General features: G+C 40.3%; 1 protein-coding gene across 1 annotated transcript in view; it reads left to right on the top strand.

Annotated features, from left to right (window-relative positions):
• Positions 1-24,170, top strand: part of afg2a (AFG2 AAA ATPase homolog A) — a 108,575-nt gene extending 84,405 nt beyond the window's left edge. Inside the window, exons 16-17 of the mRNA XM_003443420.5 lie at positions 1,142-1,306; positions 23,708-24,170. Coding sequence (XP_003443468.1) covers positions 1,142-1,306; positions 23,708-23,887 — 345 coding nt within the window. The 3' untranslated portion in view covers positions 23,888-24,170. The remainder of the gene's footprint in view (positions 1-1,141; positions 1,307-23,707) is intronic.
• Positions 24,171-24,378: the final 208 nt, after the last annotated feature.

Below are 24,378 nucleotides of genomic sequence, written 5' to 3'. Positions count from 1 at the left end.
AATATAGGTTTTGCAGATGTTTGGCATTTCTGCTTGTTAAGTGACTTAAATATCAACCTTATTAAAACCCAGCTACACCGAGTGCTTATGCACTAGTTGGGAATTTGAGTTAATCCGATCAATTAGCTGAACTTGTAGCATGTGCTGATTGTTCTGTTCTCCTACTCAAACATACAGGATGACATGATGTACAGTAGATGCTCATACTCTTTGCAAGTAAAAGACTGGAGAAGATTGAGTGCATGGAGAGTTGCAGAGTTAGAAGCGCAGAATCTAACAGTTCAAAGGCTGCTTGTCCAGTCCCTCCAACCTTCACTGATCACTCCTGACATGGCCTCCTGTATGGCTTGCATCTGTGAGGATCTCCTGTCTCGGCTCCACAGGCCAGAGTCTGGCCCCGCTGTGGCCTGTCTGGCTCAGAGCCAGGGCTTCCAGGACTTACTGACTCTTGGGAGAATAGCAACAAAGGAACTTTGCGTTTCAGTTGATGTTCGTTTTCTGTTTATAGTTCATTCCATTGCTAACAATAAATGCCAGTTCACACTGTGCTCATTTATTTTCCAAAACCCACTGCTCCTCAGCTAGTTGGCTTGTCAAATAGCTTGTCATGGCCTGGCTGAGGACAGCAGATGGAGGCAGGACATATTTGTCAGTCTGTCTGCTTGTCTGAGTTTGAGAGGCGCCTGCCACTTAATGACGTCTGACAAGCAAGACAGCGGCAGCTTTGGGTACTCAAGGACTGTTTTGGGGTCACAGAGATGTGATCTGTAGGAAGTGGAGGTTTATCAGATAACAGGGAGATTGTCTCCACAGTGACTGCCAGAAGTGGAAAACTCAAATTTCACAGTTTGTATATCAGCCATTTGCTTTATAGTCCTGTTTAAAGAGGCGTACAATCAATTCAGGAGTGGACTGAACTATTTTTTAGAGTCCCAGCTTAACAAGAAACCAGCAATAAGGTCAAAGGTCAGAAACATAGTGTCCTGACAGTATTTTTGTGACATAAGAATGGCGATGTACAAAGGAAACACTGTTGAAATAAAGCAATAATGCTGAAAACATTTTTTAAACCCTTTGTGTGTCGCAATTTTTGAAATATGACCTTAAAACAGATGCTGTCTGTCTTCTTTCTGTCCCACAGGCTCTGATGCGTCCAGGTCGCCTCGACCGAATTGTCTACGTGCCGCTTCCAGATGCGCCTACCCGAAAGGAAATATTTTCTCTGCAGTTTCGTAATATGCCTGTCGCTGAAAATGTGTCTCTTGACCACCTGGTGACTCGGACCGACAAGTATTCTGGAGCTGAGGTGAGCTTTAGGAATATCTTTTGCTTACAACACATAAAATCACAACTATGGTCTTCTTTTAAATTATCACTGAGGTTAGAGACAATATGTCTTTTGCAAACACACAAAAATTCTTGAAATTACCAGTTACCAAAATTGACAATTGGGACACTAAAAAAAATGACTCGTGAAGATAAGTGATCATTTCTATACAGTTACCCAGCAGGCTGTATTGTTTGGATATCTGCATCTCTCTACCACATGTCAAACTCGATCCACTAAAAGAATAACTTTGACTTAGAAATCGATGCTTTATTGCAGTTTTGCAACACCATTGTTACTATTTCTGGCACGTAATAAGAAATTGTAAGTGTGGCCAGAATTGCAGAAAGATGTTACTGTGCTTTTCTGTGATGTCTGCATCGTGTCTGTACTGTGTCACAGAGCACCCTCGTGATCTCACAGCAGACCGGGAGAAATCGTACAAACAGTTCTTTGTGTGACAGATTTGTCTCTCTGCATTTGTCTCCCGCGTGATTCACATTGTCTCGAGCAGAGAAATTGCTGCTGTTCTCCATGGCACAAGTAACTCACAAGTTCTAAGAAATTGTGCAGTGCTTTGAAAACAGTGCATCACAATTTGGCCAAAATAAACTGAGTGTTTCCTATGCAAGATCTAGTTTCTGATATTTTTTTTAAAATCCCTGTTTTTTCTTGACCTTCAAATTTATACAGTTTATAGATCTTAATCTTAATTGTAAAACTTTGCTTTAATTCAGCTTGAAAAGTTATGGACGTGATAGGAAATAAAATGTTTGTCACTTAATACCACTCTGTGTTATTACATACAATTTTTCTTTAGCTATAATTTGAGATGCATGCAAATGAAGTTTCCAGTATCTCTCTTTTCACACATGAAGTCAAGACAATATGAGGAGAATCAGGTCTAGACGTCGCAGTTACCCAATGTGCACTTTGGAAAGTGCATGTCAAAGGCCGGACAAATCCACTGTGTAATCATCTTTGCCATAAACAAGCTAACATCACAAAAAAGCTGGTAGATTAAAGACCAGCTAATGTCAAAACCAAGTGAGTCAGACATTCTTTTTGGTTGCATCTCAGTCAGGTAATGTCTAAGAACTTCAGGGTTTCAGTGTCTGGCTCAAACAACACCCACTTCACACCATAAATTGCTTGTACACATTAACAACCAAGTACAAGAGCAAACAAGCCTTTCAGGAGAAACTGTCTTAAAAGGTGCTCGGTTATCCCTGCTTTAGCAGAATGGTGATTGGAGTTGGGATTGTTTGGTCACTGTGCCATCTCTTTCCAGCCACTGTAAGAGCTTGGTTATCATTCCCAGTGGGTGTTAAACACAGCCAGGGCTGCCCCTTGCCACCAGTTCTGTTCATAAGTTTATTGTGTGTCTGGTGGACTGAGGATTTCGTGTCAGACTTTTGTGGATGATGTGCTTCTGTTGCCTGAATTGAGCAACAACCTCTAGCTTACAATCAGGTGGTTTGCAGTGAAGTGTGAAATGGCTGGGACAAGAAATAGCTCTTCAGTCCTGAGGCCATGGTTCTCTGGTGGAAAAGGGTGGTGTGTCTACAACGGGATGGGAATGAGTAACTGGAAGTAAAATGGAGTTCAAGTCTCTGGTGGAAGAAAGAAGTGGAAAATTGACAGATGAATTGGTGCAGTGTCTGCAGTAATCTGGATGTTTTACCAGTCTGTTGTAGCGAATGGAGTTGTGCTTGTATACTCTTTCTACTCATTTTCAGTACTTTCTAATACAAGCACCCAATTACATATTCATAAAGTGCTTTTTAAAAAGTGAAGCTGTCAGTTTACTATCCGATCATTGTTCCCATCTTCATCTAAAGCCGCAAGCTGTGGGTAGTGACCAAAAGATTGAGATCACAGATATGGGTAGCAGAAATTAGGGTGTCTCAACTCAGCCTTAGAGAAAGGATGAAGCCCTTGGTCATTCTGGGTGTTCTGCTTCTCCACATCAAACATGGTTCTGGCATTTCCTAGGTAAGGTGTTTCAGTTATGTCCGACTGGGAGGACACGCTGTAGCAGACCCAGGACACGGTGGAGAAAGCAGGTCTCTTGTCTGACAAGTTGGAGAAAGTGGCTATGAAGAGGGAGGTCCGGGGACTGTTGCCCCAGTGACCTGGACCTTGATAAGAAGCAGAAAACGGATGGATGGATTCTATTATCCCCATATTTAAACAATTATCTCATTCGGCCTGTCAGTTTCGCTATGTGGAACATTTGCAAACAACATTTGATTTCCACTACGCTTGGACAACATGTCATATGAACCAAGACTCCTCAGGCTTTGCCCAACCCTTGATCTGGATTGAAGAGCACTGATAAATATTATGAAGTGCGTCATTTCACAAGCGAAAACGACCAAACGTTTTCATCTCCTATCAGATGTGAGGCCTGCTGTTTTTCTCATTGTTTAATTGATGTATGCTGAATATCTTTTGTTTTTAGACAGTTGGCTGAAGAGGCCATTTTTTACTTCACTCTGAAGTTTAAAACAAATATACATTTGCGCTGATTGCTTATGTTCATTCTGCCAATCAAAACTCCGCTGACCACACCTACACAGGACAAAGAACATTTCTTAATTTTTTTAGGATAAAAAGTTTATCAGCATATGACTTGAGATGATTTCACTAACCAAGCACACAAATACTCAGTCAGTGCACCTCACCTGGTTAAGCAGGTGGTCCATATGCTGAAGGCTGTTGCTAGGGCCTGGGTTCAAGTCTGCCCTTTTTGTTTTGTTTTCACCCGACTCTTTCCTTACTATCCTTTCAACTGTCTTTTACTTTTGACATCCCTGTATGCAGTGGGAGGTTATAGTAGAGACTCCTCATCTACCCTCCTTCCCAACTTGTCAGCCCCCACCCTAAAAATCAGCCTAAAGCAGGCGTACACCTGGAGGAGGTATGCAGTTAGGAAACCAATCCCTTACTATCAGGTGTTGTGTTTAACACCAGGGTTTCTGGTATAGTGTCTCATCTGTGGAATGGAGGTTTGCAGTCACTTGCCACTGAGCTCTTGAAACCACACAAAAATTCAAAGGCATGCCACAGTCAAGCTGATAAGAGTTCATAGGTGGAAAAAACCAGGTCTCACCATTGTTGTAGCATTGCATTTTATTTTACGTACCTGTCCTATAGATCAAATTAAATTAAATGAAACTTTAGACTCCCCTGATCACTGAGGGGAAGTTTGTGAGGAAACAGGATACAGATAACACATCACAGCACTGAAGATGATGTGTGTTTAGAAAGAAAAAACAAAGCTTCAGTGCTGTATGAAGAAATACAGCACATCTAATGGTAAATGATATATGCATATATGTTGATTGCTGACAACGTGACTAGCTCCCCAAATTAACAGGAACGTTAATAAAACATTTGTGCAAAAAAGTCACACAGCTTTTATGCTGAAGGACTCTTAAAAAAAGATTTTTCACCTGCATACTATTCTTCCATAAAATGCTTCAGAATGGCAACATCCACCACAGTTTACAGTAAACTCGATCCGTCTGCGTTGTTGATAGCTCAAGGACCTTTGCTGTCAAAAAAAGTGGGGAGGGCGGGAGTAATCAGCCAGTACAACCATTTCTTGCTTACAATTTATTAACTTTTTTATTTTTATCCAATTTGTTCTACATACAAGAATAAACCTCCCACTGACAGAAAACCAATTTTAAATAAACAGTTAAAAAAAAAACCTTTTGTTTATATGAGGCGGGACATTTTTGCACAGGATTAGAAACATTAATAGAATTGTGTTTTTATGCTTAAGATAAAACTTACTGAACTATTTGATGGTTTTCAGGCACATTATAAAGTCCAACAATGGTGTCAAACACTCTTACTTTCATAGACAAAACAATGACAAATAAAGCAGCAGATATGTTTGTGTTGCTTTCAAACATTAAATTAAATCAGTGGAAATATAGAAAACATATTTTCGTATGTTTTTCAGCCAGTATTGTAATAATCTACCACACATCTAGTCCGGTCAAATTTTTGCAACTCTATGGACACTAAGGGTAGCAATACCTCTCCGTCTCCATGTGACTGAATGACGGGTATGCTTGCTGGTAATGCTGCAAGCAGCCTGGTGAGCCACAGCACTGGTCAGCAATGCACCGAGCTCATGCTGGCAGGGACCAAAATGGACAAATTGGAGCCTCATAAATCAACAGCAAGATAATTACTGAAGCTAGAGGCAACTAAGCAGAGTCCACTTTTAGTTTCCATACACGCTGTCACTGCTTTTTCTCCCTTCTGACTGTTCGCACTTCCTTAGAGTGCATGCTCAGCTCACACTCCCTCTGTCTACTGGTCGTATAGAGGTGTCATCATGGAGCTTTGGTTACGGCTGAATGCTAGTTCAAAATGGTTCACTCTTCAGCAGCACTGGCCTTGCAAAGTTCAGTTTCATTCAAAAGAATGGATGACATGTTGAGACATTTTCTTTCAGTAAAATGTAATTTTTTAAATAAATTTTGGTGACATACCGGTGTTGAAGGGGTTTATTTAACTAAAAGGAAAAAAAAACACATGTTCAAGTCTCCAGTATGTTTCAGACTGGCATTCAGGTGAACTCTTGTATATGTTAGCCCCAGATTTATCCATCTGGTTCAGAGTTCACAGGTCATCTGATTGTAATCCAACTTCTTCAGTCATTAAGCCACTAAAACTGGCATTTTTTAGTGGATATTTTACCATATATATATATATATATATATTATAGTGTATCAAAAATGGTTCATATAGAAATAGAAATAATGCAGAAATGGATGAATTCAGTAAAATTCAGTCCTCAGTGTTGGCAGTATGACTTCTTGAAGCTTTGACTTTAATTACATTCTTGTCTGAGATTTCAAACTTGTCTGAGAGGAGGAGGCGGCAGGATCTCGAGAGGAGGAGGTGTGGAGGTCACTCAAGAGGTCACAGTAGTTGTCTGCTCAGCCGTAGAAGCTTGTTAAAATCACCTGTCTTCCTACCTGCCTGGAGTGACATCTGGTTTCACAGCCCTCAGCTTCCCACTAAACTTTCCACCCTCAACACACTTTTAACTCACACTCATCCTAGAAAATTGCTTCTGGCTTTCCCTCCTCACCTCTGCCATCACTCCTCCAAACAGAAGCAGCATTTGATACTGTAATCGGAGTGTTGTCGTGAAGGAGAAGAAGGGCTTAACTTGCTTCTGAAAAAAAAGTGTGATGCTATTTTTTTCCCTTTTTCTGATCAAGTCCTGACAGGAAAAGACCCAGGGGATTTATTGCACCCTGTCAGATGTACCAAGTCAGTTCCAGGCCTTGTTTGTACCTTAATTTAAAAGAAGAAGAAAAAGAAGCCATATCAAATTTCACAGCTGTTTTTCTTCTTCTTTTAATGTTCGTTCCAAAATGAGAGTGTTTGCCATCGGGGCAAAAGTTGTTTTGTTTTTCTTTCTTTGCGTTTGTTTAAAAACAGTAAAAATTTCAGATTTTTTTTCTTGTTTTTTTGTTTTATGATTTTTCCCCGATCAGCCACTTAACGCTGACATATGAATCATTCAAGCATTTAAAAAGGCACCCACTGCAAGGGATGAACCAGTGATGTGTCTACACATAACAGATAACCCATTTTAACTTTGGGCAAATGAGGATGTAATTTGTTTCCATTTCTTCAGTTGAATCTACAATAAATTCCAAAGATAACTCAGCATGAAAAGTAGCATTTTTGCACTAACAAGCAATTCCCAACTCAGCTGAAAACTGAACTTGTACATATCGCAGCATGTATCTGTGATCATTGTGTTCTTGAAGAAACTGAGAAACTGGATAAGAGGACATAAAAAGGAAGCATCAGGTCTAAAAATGTTGTACAGCAGATGAACAGTGTTTGAAAGTCTTGTTATTAGGTTGCAGGCAAAAATCCAGCAAAGGCCTGATACAAAACCTGAGGGATCCATTGGACCGATACATCTAGTGTTCACTGAAGCCTCGCAAGAAATAGTCTCAGAAGGATCATCAGGTCGTAATGATGAGCCCAAATTTAAAATTTTTGTTTCAAATTGCCTTCTGTATGTACAGAGGAGGTGAGGACAGCAGTAGACCTGTGAGTGTCTTCAGCTGTCTGTAGAACAAGGTGGAGTCTCTGTCATGGTTTGGGGTTGTATTTCGGACTGTGGTGTTGGAGAGATTGCCAGAATTGATGGATTTACCGTATTTTCCGCACTATAAGACGCACTTAAATCCTTTAATTTTCTCAAAAATCGACAGTACGCCTTATAATCCGGTGCGCCTAATGTATGAATTCTGGTTGTGCTTACTGACCTCGAACCGAATTTATGTGGTACACGGTGCTCAACAATCTGTCAAAAATTGTTTTATTACGACTTTGGTAAGCTATGAAGCCGCACCACTTGATGGATTGTCGTAGCATCACGGCTACCGTATTCAGGAGCCTCACGGACATGGAGTAATCTGGGTCCAAAACTCCGTCCACTTCAAGTCCCAAAGTCAAACAAACACTGCAGCATCACTGAGAGTTAAAAACTGTCTAAATTCTTTCATCTTTAATAAAACGATCAGCGTTGTTGCTTTACCGGGTGTAACAATTAAGTTTAACATTCAGGCATACATGAAAACATAATTTATTAAATTTAACGGAGGTAGCCGTTAGCAGGAAGTTAGCTCGCTAGTTTCCACCTAACCATGATATAGCATGTTCTGAAAATTAAAACGTACAGCTCTGCTATCACGTCCAACATAAATGAAGACAGAAAACTAAACTGCAGTGACTTTTGTAAGGTTACTGAAGTTGCACTCATGGTATATAATGATTTGCTACATGATCGCTAGTGACACAGCTATCACAGCTATCATAACATAAACACAGTGAAACTGGAGGATGAATGCTAACTTTTTTTCCACTCAATAAAAGTTAACGTGAGGGTTCCTGATGGTTAGGGACAAATGCAATCGCATGGCAGGATGCTGTAAACGGACCAAACTTCAGTCTGAGATAACAACTGAGATAATCCATCCACAATACGAGGTTAGTCATTAATATACTGCAACAACACGGGAATAGAGCAGCTGCGAGTGAATGCAACATTAATGAATCAATGGTGCGGAAGTGGAGGAAGCAAGAAGAATGAGTTGAGTAAAGTTTGACTTATCTGACTGTTTCGCTTAATGCGCCTTATAATCCGGTGCGCCTTATGTATGAAAACAGACCTGCTCATTGACACTGTGCCTATAATCCGGTGCGCCTTATGGTCCGAAAAGTGCGGTACACAGAAAAGTACTGTCAGCTTTTGATCCACCATGCAAAACCATTAGGCATCTGAATGGCAATAACTTTATTTTTCAGCATGACTATGATCCCAAACAGATGGACAATGCAGTAAAACTTGGACAGAAAACCAAACAAACAATCAAACGCTATCATTTATCGATTGGCCCCAGAGCCTGGACCTCAGCATTATAAAAGCAGTGTGGGGTCATGAAAAGGCATTCAGAGCTCTGAATGTTCTTCATTAAATCAACATTTTCTCCTCTATCTTTTAGGAAGATGTCATATTAGTCTTGATGTGTAAGTGCTATTTAGGGTAACACCTAATATAACCCCACAGGAACTTTTTTCAGTTGTAGGTATGTTTCCCCAACCTGTTTCCTAGGTAGAAATGACAATCTAGCTAATCATGGCTTGGAAGGAGGCGATAAGGGGATTCAGTGTTTTGCACAGCTAGTTGTAGGAATAAGCAGGTTTTAACTGCTTCTGCTAAAAAAAATAAATTGCATAAATGTGTCTGATACATGACTTGTGAATGATTGATTAGGGCTAAATAACCCTCACCTTAACTGAAAATGGATAACACAATGAACTCTTGAACTATTGTGATTACCAGACTAGAAAAACGGGTTCCATGACAGAGGTTTGGCTCCCTGAAACTTCGGTGCAGATTGTCACTGTTTTGCGTAGTCAGGCAAGTGAAGGCAGAAATCTACACAGGGCCACGGACCTAAAACATGAGCCGCCTTTGACTAATTTTATTTGAAAATACATGGTTTTTTTTGCTAATAACTGAGCAAATAGGAAATTTCAGTTTGCTTTTAGGGCTTCTTTCCTTGGAAAAATCCACAGATGCTCAGTATTGATGTTTTTCTCTCTCCAACTTGTTTTGAATAAACAGGAAATGAACTGAGTCATTAAAAGGAGTAATGACAGTCCCTGAGTGCGCAGCTCATACTCTATTAACATTGGATGTCACAGACCTCCCCGTGGTGGTTGATTGAAAAGTGACCTCCGTGAAGTGGAATATAAAAACACCGCAGTAATGAGCATTTGGCAGATGTTGACACGTTGCTGAGAAAAAGCTAAATATCAAGATTTCTCCGCATGATCACAGTAAGGACACAGCTCAAAGTATTTAGATGCAGATCACGTAGAGGTGGCAACAAGTGATAGGCAGCACCAACCCTGCTGGGTGCCCTCCTGCTGATCTCACAGTCCTGTAACATTCAGGTCCAAAAAAGGGGGTGGGTTGGGGGACGGTTGTTCAGGCATTTTAATAAAACCTCAAGCTGCAGCGCTCAGCCATATCAGAATATCTTTGTGTTCAGCCACAGATGCCTTTGACCGGCTGCGACCTCCATAGCGGTGGGTCTTTTCGCTCCAACAGGGGGAGAGCTGTTTGGTCCAAGCCCAGGTGTCTGGGACGCTTGGCTGACATCCATTCAAACTCACTGGCGCAATTGTTTTCTTAATGTTTTTTTTTCTTCTTCCACACTGGCAAGAGCAAGTCTGTTCCAATGCAGGACATACAAATAAGGCAGATCAACAGCAGCCTGCAAAGCTTAATACTCCCCTTTACAAGATAGCTAAGCACATTTGCACATCCCAGTCAACTAAGTCAGTGTATTATGATGTAGTTTGATGAAGCAGTGATTTGTTTTTTCTATAATATCTAAAAGTAGTTTTGATTTTTAAAAATTATTCATTAAAAGTAGAAACCTGAGCAGGCGAGCAGTATCTGCAGTAGCTGCAATGCGACTATTAAAAACCAAAAAAAAGAAATTGATTGTAAGTACAGCCTTGTTGTATTGTGACACACACGCACACACACATAGTAAAAGCACCCTCACAGGAAGACAAATGGTTTCCTCTTAACACCTGTTGTGGTTGTGGCTGTTCCTCCTCTGGCTCTGTGTTGTCTGTCTGATTTATGGCCTGGTATTTGTTGTTGCAAAGATTTTTATCACCAAGGACACAGGCGCAAAAAAATGCATCAACAAAAACGTGTTGCTGTTTGAATAACAGTGACATTACACAATGTATGAATCAGATATTAGCCATGGAAAAAAAAAAAGAAAAAGATCTGCAATCATCAAATAAACTTGTCAGCTTTTGTGGAAAGTGTGTCTGACAAGGTCTGAAGTTGGCAGGTATTTGCCAAAATATGCTCTAACCTCTTGTCTTGACTGCGTGCATGTGTCTGCGTTTTATTTTCTGTGTGGCTGACCGACCGCCGACACAGTCACGCTGTCACTCAGTCTTTGTTGATATGGAAAGCGCTTAACAAATGCTGCGAGGAAAAAGCCATTCACACCTCTGCAATTCCATGACTGTGAAACACCTCACTTCACTTCCTTCCCAGCAAGCCTGTTACCTCTTGACATTGTGAATATGTTGTTTTTAGAAAGGTTAAAAAAGAAAACATTTCCCTCGCAGCTACTGCCAGCCAGCTTCTGTGGCCTGCAAAAGGCCAGATGTCACAGCGAGAGAAATGGCTCCAATTGGCCCCTGATTTTACATTTTATATATAAAGCCTTCACTGTGGTTTATGTGTGAGTACATGGTGAGCACCAATTGAATTTTTCTGGGAAATATAAGCCCTTAAGCGTACCCAACATGCTGTTTCCCTTGGCTAGGAAAGAAGACAGAACGTGGGTAGCAAAAGCCAAAAAAGAAAGAAACTGAGCAAGAGAGTAGGAACATAGAAAGGGACAGAGAGGAGACATGTGAAGAGGAAGATGGCAAATTGTGGAGAAACAGAAGAGAGGAGGGGGTGCACTTAGCCACCTGAAAGTAGCTAATAAAACTAGAGGAGGACGCTAAAAAGGAAATGGACAGTGACAAGAACACACCGTTAATTCAGTTTCAATTCCTGGAGACTCTCTTTCTCTGGAGTCCAGTTGTCTGGCAAATTGTCAGGACCAAGAAATAATCTGCCTCTTAACCCTGTGTAAAACAGGTATTTGTCATTTTTACAGTGGTGGGTAGATTTTGTTGCCTTTGGACACAGCCAGGCTAGCGGTTTCTTCCACTATGCTAAACTAAATTAGCCGGCTGCTCATGGTAACTTCATATTTGGTATAAGAATATGAGACAGCATCTTATCCTTCTCAGGTAACTCTCCCTTATAGAGCTTATTTGGTCTGTCCCTTAATTAAAAACTAGTTTAATTGGAAATGAAATAAGTGCAGTCTAACGTATTGTAATGATTTGTGAATTTGTTATATTAAATAGCACATTCAGAAGCTTTACAGGATATTTGGGTCCTTTTTTGGTGCAACTTAAAATTTAGAACTTGTATATACTGTATGTGTATATTGTTGTAATACCACTAATATGCATCTCATGAAAGATGAAGCAAAAAGGAAAGAGAAATGTTCATATGACACGTCTGGAGTTTCACCTGCCTTGACATTACAAAATGCATACACACCACACATGCACACGCACACATGCACAGACATACCCAATCAGAGCTGTCTCCAGGTCACTGTGGGCGTGTTTGGTAAATATGCCATCCTTGCCTTCCCAAGTCCACAGAGAATGTGAAGCTTTCATTCATCTGATTAAGGGGTGAGGACAAATGTGCCCTTAAAGGCGAGGCCCAGCAATGCTCCCCTAGACTCACACACACACACACCCATACACCCCCACACACACATGCGTACAACACCTTAACAGGGTGTAGCCCCGACACAGGTGCTATCCCACATGGGTCTTTCCAAAACATAGAGTGGACAATGGCTTAATATGATAACACTGAAACGCCTGAGCTGCAAGTTATTTGGTAGATTTTGTAGGAGGTTTCTTAATATTATCAGTGAGTCATCTAACAGAGGAAAAACCACCACTTTCGTGACAAACATTTCCTACATGTTCAGAAAATGTTTGTTCTTATTTGCATAGTGAATACTGAGTGACTGTTAGAGCTTTCACTCTATCTGATTTTCACTATATGATAACAAGCAGAGGTAGCGGGACTAATCTGTAATCTGTACGAAAGAGCAAGAAAAGAAATATAATCTCATTTGTCATATGATCATGTATCATATGACAAATGAAAAGAAATTTAAAGTAGAACAAGCTTGATTCTAAATGACTATGTTGCAACTACTTTTCCCACTGATCTGTTCAATTTATTTGCTCTACCTTTATTTACACTGCATTACTCTCTATAGTAGTCTCTTTAATTGTCATAACTTTTCACTGTGGCGGTTAGTTGGCTTACACTTACAGGTCCAAGGTGTATAAGCTATAGCATAAAGTTCAGTACTGGGAAGAAGTCTGACCATGTCAGAAATCAGATGTTTTATAATTGTCTTGACTGGCTACACTGCAATGGGGAGTGAAATGAAGGCAGTGATGCAATAAAATACAACTTTTAAAAAATGAATTAAGCACACACTTTGCAGACTTTCTCTAGAGGGAAACGATGATGGCTCTACATGTGAAAAGTGCCACCGAGAGTCTGGAGTACAGTGTCCCACGTTCCACTCTGTCTTCCACACAGTGTGAGCATCATGGCATTATTCGGATTTTAGGCTAAAAAATGTTAATACTTTATAAACGCCAATATTTTAAAGCATAAAATTGGAGTTGATTGCCTGCTGGAATACATATGTAATATCTTCCTTGATGTCTGTTGTCTCAGCCGTAACATATGGCGAGGAAAGCCCGCACGAGTTCAATTTCATCATCGGAGTTTTCTATGGAATCTAAATTCCTCTGCTGAGAGCACAAGCATGTGCACGTTCATCCACAGCTCACACACCTCTGCTCTGTTATTTATGATCATGTGCCATGTTTCCATCCCCCCCGCCCGCCACCTCCTCCCTTTTCCCCACGTGACTCTCCTCCTTCCATGCTTAACCTCACCTCCCTCTCTTTAACCTCCTCTCTCACTCTCGCCTTGTAATCTTAAATAGGTTTCACATGGAGTTGTGGTCAGGCCTTGTTTCTCTTGGCAGACGCATGTCACTGCAGACACTTCCTCTTTGCTTCTTTGGAGGATGAAATGTTTTATTTCTGGTTAAGAGTTTGGGCTCTGCACCCCCAACGTCGTTTGATTTATGTATTATTTAATTTCCTCCAAGAAAATTGGATGCAGCAGCCCCCCCTTTTTTTTCCATTAAAGGGGTTGGGGATGATACTGTGGTGGGGCTAGGGGTGATTATTTTTGAATAAGAGCTTCTCTTTGGGCCTAAGTTTAGTTTAGTTTAGTTTAGTTTTCTTCTTGAGTGAACAAAGTTTTATGAGTTCAGTTAAACTCCAGTTATACATTTTTTTTCTTCCTTTTTTGTTCAGATTTAATTATAGATTGGGTTAATTTTCAAGGTAAGTTACTCCCCACTCCCTTTGTCTTGTGTTACAAAAATCTGCAGTCAACACTGATATCGCAGGATGTCAACTTGGGCCTAAAAACATCAAAATGGGAAATTTTTATGAACAAATGCTGTTATTTTTCTGATATCTTACAGAGCAATTGATTAATGCAGAAAACTAAAGATACATTAATTATAATCACTGCCCCCTAGGGCAGGGCGATATGGCCAAAAATATTTATCACGATATATATTTGAAAATTTGCGATAACGATATAACTGACGATATAATTGATGCGAGACAAAATACAACTCCACAACTTTACTAGCGCAAAAAAACACCATCCATTTATTTTCACTTAAAGAAGCAGCTGTTTTTTTATGTGCATTAAAGCTATATAAAAACTTAACAGTGCAAATGCAAATTCCTTGCTGAAAGTTTAACCAAAAGGCATTTCCAGTAGAAATGGGCTGACATATCCTGAGCATGACCATGTATAATATCCACTTAAGTTAAAAAGAGTTGCTTTGCAACATTAAACTGCAGTGTGCCAAATAAAAAAGTCAAATACATATTTTTCGGACCATAAGGTGCACGGGATTATAAGGCACATTAAGCGAAACAAAGCAGTCAGATAAATCAAACTTTATTCAACTCATTCTTCTTGCTTCCTCCATTTCTGTACCATTGATTCATTAATGCTGTATTCTATCACAGCTTCTCTATTCCCATGTTGTTGCAGTATGTTAATGACTAACCTTCTATTGTAGATGGATTATCTCAGTTGTTCTCCTGACTAAAGTTTGGTCCGTTTACAGCATCCTGCTATGCGATTGCATTTGTCTCTAACCATCAGGAAACTTCACGTTAACTTTTATTGAGTGGAAAAGTGTTAGCGTTCATCCTCCAGCTTCACTGTTTATGTTATGCTAACATAGCTGTGTCGCTAGCGATCACGTAGCACATCATTATATACCAGCTAGCCCAACTTCAGTAACCTTACAAACGTCACTGCTGTGTAGCTTCCTGTCTTCATTTATGTTGGAAGTGATAGCAGAGCTGTACGTTTGAATTTTTTCAGAAATCTCTCAGTCAGAACATGCTATATCATGCTTAGGTAACTAGCGAAACTAGCGAGCTAACTTCCGCTAGCTTCCTGCTAACTTCTAACTCCGTTAAATGTAATAAATTCTGTTTTCATGGGTGCCTGGATCTTAAACTTCATAGTTACACCTGGTAAAGCAGCAATGCTGATCATTTTATTAAAGATGAAAGAATTTAGACCATTTTTAACTCTTAGTGATGCTGCAGTGTTTGTTTGACTTTGGGACTTGAAGGGAGGGAGTTTAGGACCCAGATTCCTCCCAGATTTACGAGCACCTTAGTCCGACAAATACGGCAATAACGACGGCCACTTGAATGTTCTACAAAAAAAATGTGCTTTGTTGTGTATCTGACGGACAAACACCAAACCAGTTCCACATCACTGAAGTGGCACCATTTTTACAAACCAATTCTGGTTCATCTGTTTCACTCAACAATCGGCCATGAGCGTATGAAAACAAAGGCATTGCGCATGCGCTTTTGACTCATATTCTATCGCGATATTTCATTTTCCTATCGTTGCCTAACATTATACCGGTATTACCGTGAACGGTATAATATGGCCCAGCCCTACTGCCCCCTATTTGTTTGTATTCACTTAGAAAAAAAAATATAAAATGTTGATCAGGAATGACAGCTCTGCATCCGTCCTAACATTAGTCAAACCTATCAATAGGATTCATTATTAAGAATTTGCACTTGTGGCATGTTGTGCATTCTTGTTTTACAGTTATGACTGATAAGTAAGTCATGAAGATAAAAGAATAAGCTGCTTCTTCTAGCTGCGACTTCTGAAGGTTAAATGAGTGTTTAACTGTTTGTTAAGCAAACATGCATATGTTTGCTCGACGAAACACTATGTAACCAAGAATGTAGGTCTTTGCAGGAAGTCAATACCTATATGTATAGGTACTGGATACATGTATGCGTATGTGCACATGCATTTCTGTCTAAACATGCATGTGAGGACGCATGTGTAGCTTTTCTTTTTTTCGAGGAAGTGTTTCGATATTGACCTTATAAACCTTATCTGTGTGTTGCATATGTGTGCTCACATGCCTGCACAGTGCAGGAAAGTGCAATGTGTTCAGAGAGGGTGTGTGTGCGCGCACCTCTCTGCACTGCAGTGTATGTGTGCAGGACTTGTGGAGTGATGGAGGAGAGGTTTTGTGGCAGGCGGGGTGGAGGGGGAGTTGTCGGGGCTCGCTCCTGTAAATGTGGCCGTTTGTGTGTGAGGGAGGGCGGGCGGGTGAGGCAGGAGAGAGGAGGGGGGGAGGACTGGATGTAGCCCGCTGTAGACACAAGGGCGGATTGATAGTAAACACACACTCCGGGTCTAGTGGATCTGCTGCCGGTAGCCCAGCTAACAAGCCCTTCATTAAGGCCGTCTGATACACTCACTGAGCGCTTTTGTTGAAGTAGGAAGCGAAAAGTACACCAGACAGATTTGACCTGAGAACGCTGGTATGTGCTGCCAGCAGTCACAAGCTTTTTTTCCCCTCTCCTCCACCTCGAGAAGGGTTTATTTTCGTCGTGCTGAACAGGTTGTCTCATGGCACGCGCCCCCCTCTTACCCCCACCAGGGAAATACTGCGGAGAAAATACCGATTTTTTTTTTTTTTTTGGCTATGTACGTGTAGAATATATGTCACAGTGTGCTTTGGTGGTTTTGTAGGCGTTTGGATGTGTATGTGTACAGTGCATTTGTGGTATGCGCATACTCGAATGTTAAGTATTCAGATTCAAATTTACATCTTTTTGTACTTTTTGTACGAGGTTTGTATTCTTCTGTACATTGCACCTGTACAGTCTAGTCACCATACACTGCTCATAGCGCTCCTTAGACACGTAGGTGTCAATAGACATGCAGTCACTTTTTCCACACTGTCTAAACACTGTAAGCTTTAACTTTATTTTACCGCTTCAATTTTTCGGTATCGTCCATCTGTGTGCTGTCTCACTTCCAGTTATTCCATGACCACAGTATGCTTTGATTATTACGGTTACTGTTTTCCATCTCCATGGAAATGTTGATATTCAAATAACTTTTTTATTCCACTTATATGCGTTTCCTGCCATGTTCTAGTGCTAAAAAGTGTCGGGTGTGTTTGTTTAACCTGAGCTTTGCCGTGTTCTTATTTATACTCTGTTATTCTTTGCTGTATCTTGTTACCATTTGCCGCTATAACGGCTTAATTTCCTCTCGCAAGTCAATAAAGTTTTGCGTTGTCTTACAAGGACAACAAGACCTCACATAAAGTGCTGGATGTGCCGTAGTATATCACTCAACATACAGTTATATATATCCAATGTGTTAAAAGTGTGTACTGAAACGGCATGATATAGGGTGTAGTTGTGGCTAGGAATGGAGGTGCAGTACAGTGACCGGTGGGGCATAAAGGCTGCTGTTGTATCCAGGGTTTCATGTTGTGGTACCCTAATGACTGAGCGCACAAGGAGGCCAGAGGCGGCTGGCAGCCTTGAGCAAAAGTAAGCCCTGGAAGTGCCCATCCTCATTTGGTAACCCCATTAAGATGGCTTCACTGGCTAAAATCCTCTGGCTTTATCTGTCACAACGCAAGACTGAATCAAAATTTGTTACAATTTCTTTCTGTAGTAATTTTTTCTTATACGCTCTATTTTGAGAAATAAAGATGTCAACTAATAATAAAGAAACATATAAAAAATATGTAAATGAATAACTAATAAATAGGCTCATTTTCTATCAGCCACAAAGCTCTCGCAGCTATAAGAAAAATCTGAATCATTAGCGAAGGAGAGTGGGTGGTTTCACATAAGTTGTCTTGCAAATGTACTTACTCCCACTTTTTTCTATTTCTATATGTAAAGTAGAATTGTTGTGCTTTCCCTTATAGTTAGTCATGGATCCTCATATTCAGCATGGCCAACATGAATAATGGAAAAATAATTCTACTAGAGACCAAAAATAGAGAGAGAGCTAGAAATGAGCATTATAGACCACCTTTCAGTACTGTGGACAATACAATAGTGTTCATCTTTCTTACATTTTTAAGTGCAATATGTCATTTTTGAACTTTTAGTAAGAAAAGATTAAAATCAACAAACTATTTGTTTATTTCTGCTCTTTCAAGAATAATTGTTTCCAGTCTGCAGATATGTACCCCCTCTAAGATGATGTTTGTAATAAATTTGTGTAGGATTGAACATTTTTCACGTTCCACATTAAATCAAACTTTTAGTGTCTTTGACCAAGAATCACATTTTGACTTTCTTTCTTTGAAGAAGTAAATGTTCAATTAAAGATCAAAAGAAGATCTAAATTACTTTTTCGTCAGCATCAGATGACCAGCAGGCCTGTGGAAGTAAATGTGCCTGCCAGCCTCCACAAAGCATGTCATTATGGGAGCCTGACCCTCTCTGTCTCGCTACTCTCATCACTGAATTTGCCATGCAATTTACAGTAGTTCTGAGAAATCATGATAAATTCTCTCGTCTTTTCAGTAAACCTACTATCGGTCCTTGCATGCATTGTAGTGTTGAGGAATAAATGTTTGTAGGTTGAAGCATGTGACCTTTGGGTTTTTAAAGAGGTCTTAGAACCACAAGAGGAAACTTGTCATTAGAGGAATATGTGGAAACAAGGATGTGGCAGGAGCTCCGATTGACTATCACTTTTCCAGCGACCCATCTTAAAGCTCTACAGTCAAAGAGGCACAGCTGACATTTTATTAGGGTGGAATTACTGTTTTAAGGATTCCGGACATTTTCGATGGTGGCGACATGGATACAGATGGGATTTCAAGTATAGCTTTTCCAGCTTGGTTAAAGTCTAATGTGTCCACCTTCAATTATACTTCTTTTTTTTTACATTTTTATCGTCCATTTATGTTCTTTCATCTTTTCTCTGTTTTTTGCAAATTGAATTTCCTCTCGTATGTGCATAGCAGCTTAGCACTCAAACTCTTGAACAGATTCATAAAGGTCTGTTTCAAAACTGCTTTCACGTAGGTACTGTGTCCAGTACTTTCCTTGACCCAGGTTGGTGGGGCTGGATGTAAGAATACAAATGTATAGCACATTTTGGTGGGATGTTAAACACTCTATCCTATTACCCTACCCTGCAGGCACCTACGTACTAAGTTCATGTGATATCAGATTAGCTTCTTGCAAGAACAGTGAAAGTAATTCTCTGGAAAATTCAGGAAAAGTTTAAGATAAAAAGAGTCATTTTTGAGTAATTTGTGCTCCAGGAAATCTGCAGGGAGCTGCTAATGAATGTGACTATAAAGTATAGATTAGTCTGTCAACATTATTAATATGTGTGATTTAAAATCTTTTACCCGATGTGACTGTTCTGCAGTGGGCTATATAAGTATTTGATATTTAACTGGTCGTTTTTATTGCATTATTGCTCTGTTTTTGTTACATTTACTAAGTTGTGACTGTCTGTGGCAGTACAAATGAATCTAACTGAAAGTAGCTTACTTTGATAATAAAGTTTCAATTTAATTCTGACTAGAGTCAAGCCACTGATCAAGCCTTGCTGCTGAAAGCGGACAAATCTTTAAAAATAACCATTGTTCATTTTTTGTATTCATGATCAGTTTTTGGCAAACTCACAGGGAGCCAATAAAGAATAAGGAAAAAGAGCCACTTGCAGCTCAAGAGTTGCAGGTTCCTGTCCTAAATTGCCAGATCTGAAAAACAGGCCAACTCTGGCGAATGTCCTGAGTTGATTCTTCAATAATTCAGGTATGAATACATGAATATAGATGAATACTGTCCACTATGGTGTTCATTACAGAACACTTTTCTGCTGCCTTTAACCTGAACCCAGTGGGCAGATGAAGGACCTTACTGTACAAATTGTTACTTTACACAGTTTTTGCTTCGTCATCAAACCTCTTTGACTCTTTTGGGTCATTTTGAGTCAGCAAGTTTTACCACGTCTTCAAACTGAGAGGTCCTTGATGATTACTTTTTTTTCTCGCTTGCTTTGCCTTTATGACTGGCGACACGCCACCACCATGAAGACATCACCAGAGAGCAGCCACTGCAATGCATCAGCTTAGTCCTTTCCATATATTTAAGTGATTGCTGACATAATTTATGAAGGGAATGAAAAATAAAGTCTGCATTGCAATAACATTAAAAAAGAGAGATCTATAATTTATTTGGCCTGCCACAAGTCAGCACTCTTCGCCACCAACCCCCCTACGCACATCTCATTTCTGTGCATTTGCAGATTTCGCCTCCCTCCTCTTTTCCCTCTCAGTAGCACAGGGGGCCCATCTTTAGGGGGTGGTAGGTTGCTTTTTGGGAGTGTTTAGGGGTATCAAGGTAGTCCTGGAGGGGAGTCGGCGCAGGACTTTTGGCTCCGGCCTGGAAATGCCTTCACGTTTACAAACAAACTGGCTCTTTCGCTCACCCTGTTTGCCTTTGTGGCTTTAATTTTTTTTCAAGGCCTGTAGAGGCAAACACACAGCAGGAAACACTGGCTTGTTGATCGCCTTCACAGAACAGCTCATAAACCCAGCCAGTATGAATGTAAGGGGCCTGTGTGTGTGCGCACGCACGCGCATGTATCGGTTGTGTACTTCAGAGGAGCGATATTTCCTCCTCCCCCTCCTTCTTCTTCTTCTTCTTCTTTTTTTTCCTAATCAACCTAAGGAGTGTTATGGAAGTAAACAACCAAATAATTATTAAGCATTGAATCGTGCGATTGAGGAAGAGGAAAGCTAACATGTCCTTAAAGTCAAGTTTCACTGTAAATAAGAAATTACAGTTTGATTGTCCAGCCATGTTTGTCTGTTCCTGTTTATGGATGTTGCTTGGAAACAATACTAAATCACATTGTTCAACATGTGGCATCTTCTCACACTCTCTCTTTTGCCCTCTTCCCTGCTCGCTCAGCCGCTGTGCGTTTGTAAACATGCAACTGGGATACATGGCCTCATTGTTTTGCATCATTATTACTGACAGGCCTAAACGACTTGAATGATGGGAAGCCCTCATACAAAATTAACCCAGCCCCGTGTGTTTACCCTGCCTAAATCATGTTGCTCATTGGCTTGAAACAGAATGAGGGGGAAAATGGGCCTCACATCCTGACATCTGCAAAGCACCTGTCCTGAGCCGTGCTTGCTAGCAGGGCCAGAGCACATTCAGACAGCTATCTCCCCTCATTTTACTCTCTGGCCTTACAAAACGCCTTGACTGTCATTTTGAAAAATGTGTTTCAAAATGTGTTTTCTGCTAAATATTGAAGCCTACCTTACTAGGATGATGTCCTAAATACATCATGATGATGTCAGCTGATTTAATGTATCCTTATCCCTGCATGCAAGTGCATTTTCTCTGTCAGTCGATGCCTTTATCCATTTTTGAATAATGCACATTGTTTTTAAAAAAAAAAAAGAAAATCAACTTGCATACCACCCAGCATGCATCATATTGTAATTGTAAGGGGGTGGCCAGTATCTTCCCTGGACACATGCCTTGTTTTACCATTCATTATTAGACAGCTCTCCAGGATCACATGACTACCTGTCCCACTAACCTCCCACCAGACGTTATCAGTGGTTGTACAGCAATAGTTTCCTGCGAGGCTTTTCTAGTTGGAGGGAGTTGTGTAAGCCACACTGGCTGAGAACAAAGCTATGCTTCTACAAAAGGGAGGAGGCTGGCACTGCTGGGAAAGGTGCCTGGCCTTCATCAGCCATCGCCACCAATTCGGAAGTGAGTCACTCCTCTGGCGTGTGCAGAATCTCTCTCAAAGGTCACCTGCGCTGACTGCAGCACTCCTCCATGCCATTGCATAATTCCATCAGTACTGTAGCAGCAATGCTGCAGGAGAATGCCTGTATTTATATTTTAGACATGGCAGATCAGAAAAGTTGGACAAGCACTGAGAAGGAAAACTACAACATGCTGCAGGGAACTGCAGTGGAGCACATTTTATGAAATTAACTCACCATGGTTAATTGTTGTTTTGCAAATTAACTCTAAACTTGAAACAAAAAACAGTGTGTTCATCTTGTTTTTGTTCAAACTCTTCTTTAACACTTTCTCAGATTCTTCTTTTATATGACATAAAAGATATGAGGTATGATTTTCTTACTAAATTACTGCTCTGGTACTGAAGCACATCAGCCTACATGGCTAGTCTATCATGACTAGAGATGGACCGATCCGATATTACGTATCGGTATCGGTCCGATACTGACCTAAATTACTGGATCGGATATCGGCGAGAAATAAAAAATGTAATCCGATCCATTAAATATCAAAAAAGCACCTCACAAAACTTGCGACACGGCGTAACTCGGCTCATAACCGTAGCACGTCGCAGCAGTGTGCTCACGTGATAGAGCGGCTGTGTGTATTTGTAGCCTCGCTACCAAACCAGCATTTCATCTCCAAGAAAGTTATCCCAGAGAGAAGTAAAGCAAGTGTGTAAGTTCATCTCTGAATGTTTGTAAAGCATTCCCGCGTTAAGCTTAACAACCGATATATGGAGCGACTGCCTCTCTCTCTCCCTCACCTTCCTGCTGCTACTTCAATCATAAAACTGCTTAATGATCAGCTGATCGGCTTTTCTGTTGCGAGTCTGTCTCTCTTCTTTGTTTTTGGCCCACTTTGCACCAAAAAGAGGAAACCAGCGGCTGAACAACAGCAGCACGTTTAAACTTGATAAGCTGTTGTTAGAATTTATTTAATATTACTTTCTAGACCAGGATCCTTTTCTACGTAGCTGACGGCTGGTAACTGTGCAGGGGCGGATCTAGCAAAGTTTAGCCAGGGGGGCCGATAGGGCATGAACAGGGAAAAGGGGGCACAAAGACATACTTTTCTTTCTTATTCTCATTTAAAATGTCTAGCTTTTAATAAATAATTACCTGAATCTTACACCCAAAGTTTTAATCTGATGTAAAATGTATAGAAGTCCATTACTGTATATAGTAACTGTTAAGTCTAATATACCCTAGTAAGCTATAGTACTTTTTCCTTTGGGAAGATACCATCTGTGAATTCTGCAATTCTGTTGAAGAAAGATGTTGAATCTATTTAATTATTCTTGAAAAATAATTTATTTCTGTGCATTTTTTTTCACCCTGCATCAAATTAAAGTTGATTACGTCGATTAAGCATCATGAGGTGGAGGGTGGGGGGTGGTTCCGTATTTATTTTTTTTTGCTGGGACTTTGCAACCCTATTAGTTAGGTTGCTTAATATTTCTGCTAAGTACTCTTTAAAATACCAGAATAGGGAGGATGGAGTAGGTTTAAGTTTATTAGATTGATCAGTATTACTGAACTATGAAATATTTTGGGTGCAGTGTATTTTTTACACACAGGTATAACAGAATAGCTTTAGTGTTCTTGTTTATTTAAACTTGAGTATGAACTTATACAAAATGCAGCAAGATATTAAAAAAACAGTTTTATTGATTAAAAAACACACTATATCGGATTCATATCGGTATCGGCAGATATCCAAATTTATGATATCGGTATCGGTATCGGACATAAAAAAGTGGTATCGTGCCATCTCTAATCATGACATCGATCAGCATCTAAATGTGCCCCCTCATATGATTCAGTAGTGGTCAGTGGATGGAGTGCTTTGCCTGACTGCTGACTGTAACTGTGTCTGTTTCCTGACTGTGTCTGTTTCCTGTCCCAGATAACTGCAGTATGTAGAGAGGCTGCCCTCCTGGCCCTGCAAGAGGACATCAAAGCTCGGCACATCGAAGCCAGACACTTTGAAAGTGCCCTGAACACTGTGAAGCCCCGAATCCCTGACTCTGTCATCCAGTCGTATATCAGCTATCAGCAGCAACACAGTGGCCTGTGTTTCTTCTGACCACACCGCTGTGGAAAAAGTCAAAATTGGGATTTTCTTCGTTATTTCTATTAGTTTAGAGTTATATGTTTTAACTGTACCAGTCTGCTTCATTACACAGTGTTAAATGTTTTCAAACCACAACCTTAGGCCAAAGAATCTCATCAGTTTTAAAGCGGTGACTTTAAAATAACACTCTGTGTAGATTGCAGTGTTGACACTATTGCTTTATTTTTTGACTTTGAAGGATATGTTGTGCTGCCATGTTTGATCAAATAAAAATGATAATGTATTCATACTGTCATCGATCCATTCATTGTCTTTGGTTGCCTTATTTTAATCCCATATCAACAGTGGTGAGCCAGTGTGGTAGTTTGCACTGTTAAAGACGTCCAGCCGCGAATTTACAGCAGTATCAACGTGCTGAGAAAAGCCGTAAACTAACACGTCCCAAATGGCGTTAAAACAGTGCAGTCTTATAGATCTGACTGGATTTAAATACCTCCTACGCT

This window comes from Oreochromis niloticus, linkage group LG2 (assembly GCF_001858045.2).
Source record: "Oreochromis niloticus isolate F11D_XX linkage group LG2, O_niloticus_UMD_NMBU, whole genome shotgun sequence".
Taxonomy (NCBI): Eukaryota; Metazoa; Chordata; class Actinopteri; order Cichliformes; family Cichlidae; genus Oreochromis; species Oreochromis niloticus.
This window is presented reverse-complemented; position numbering and strand designations above follow the sequence as displayed.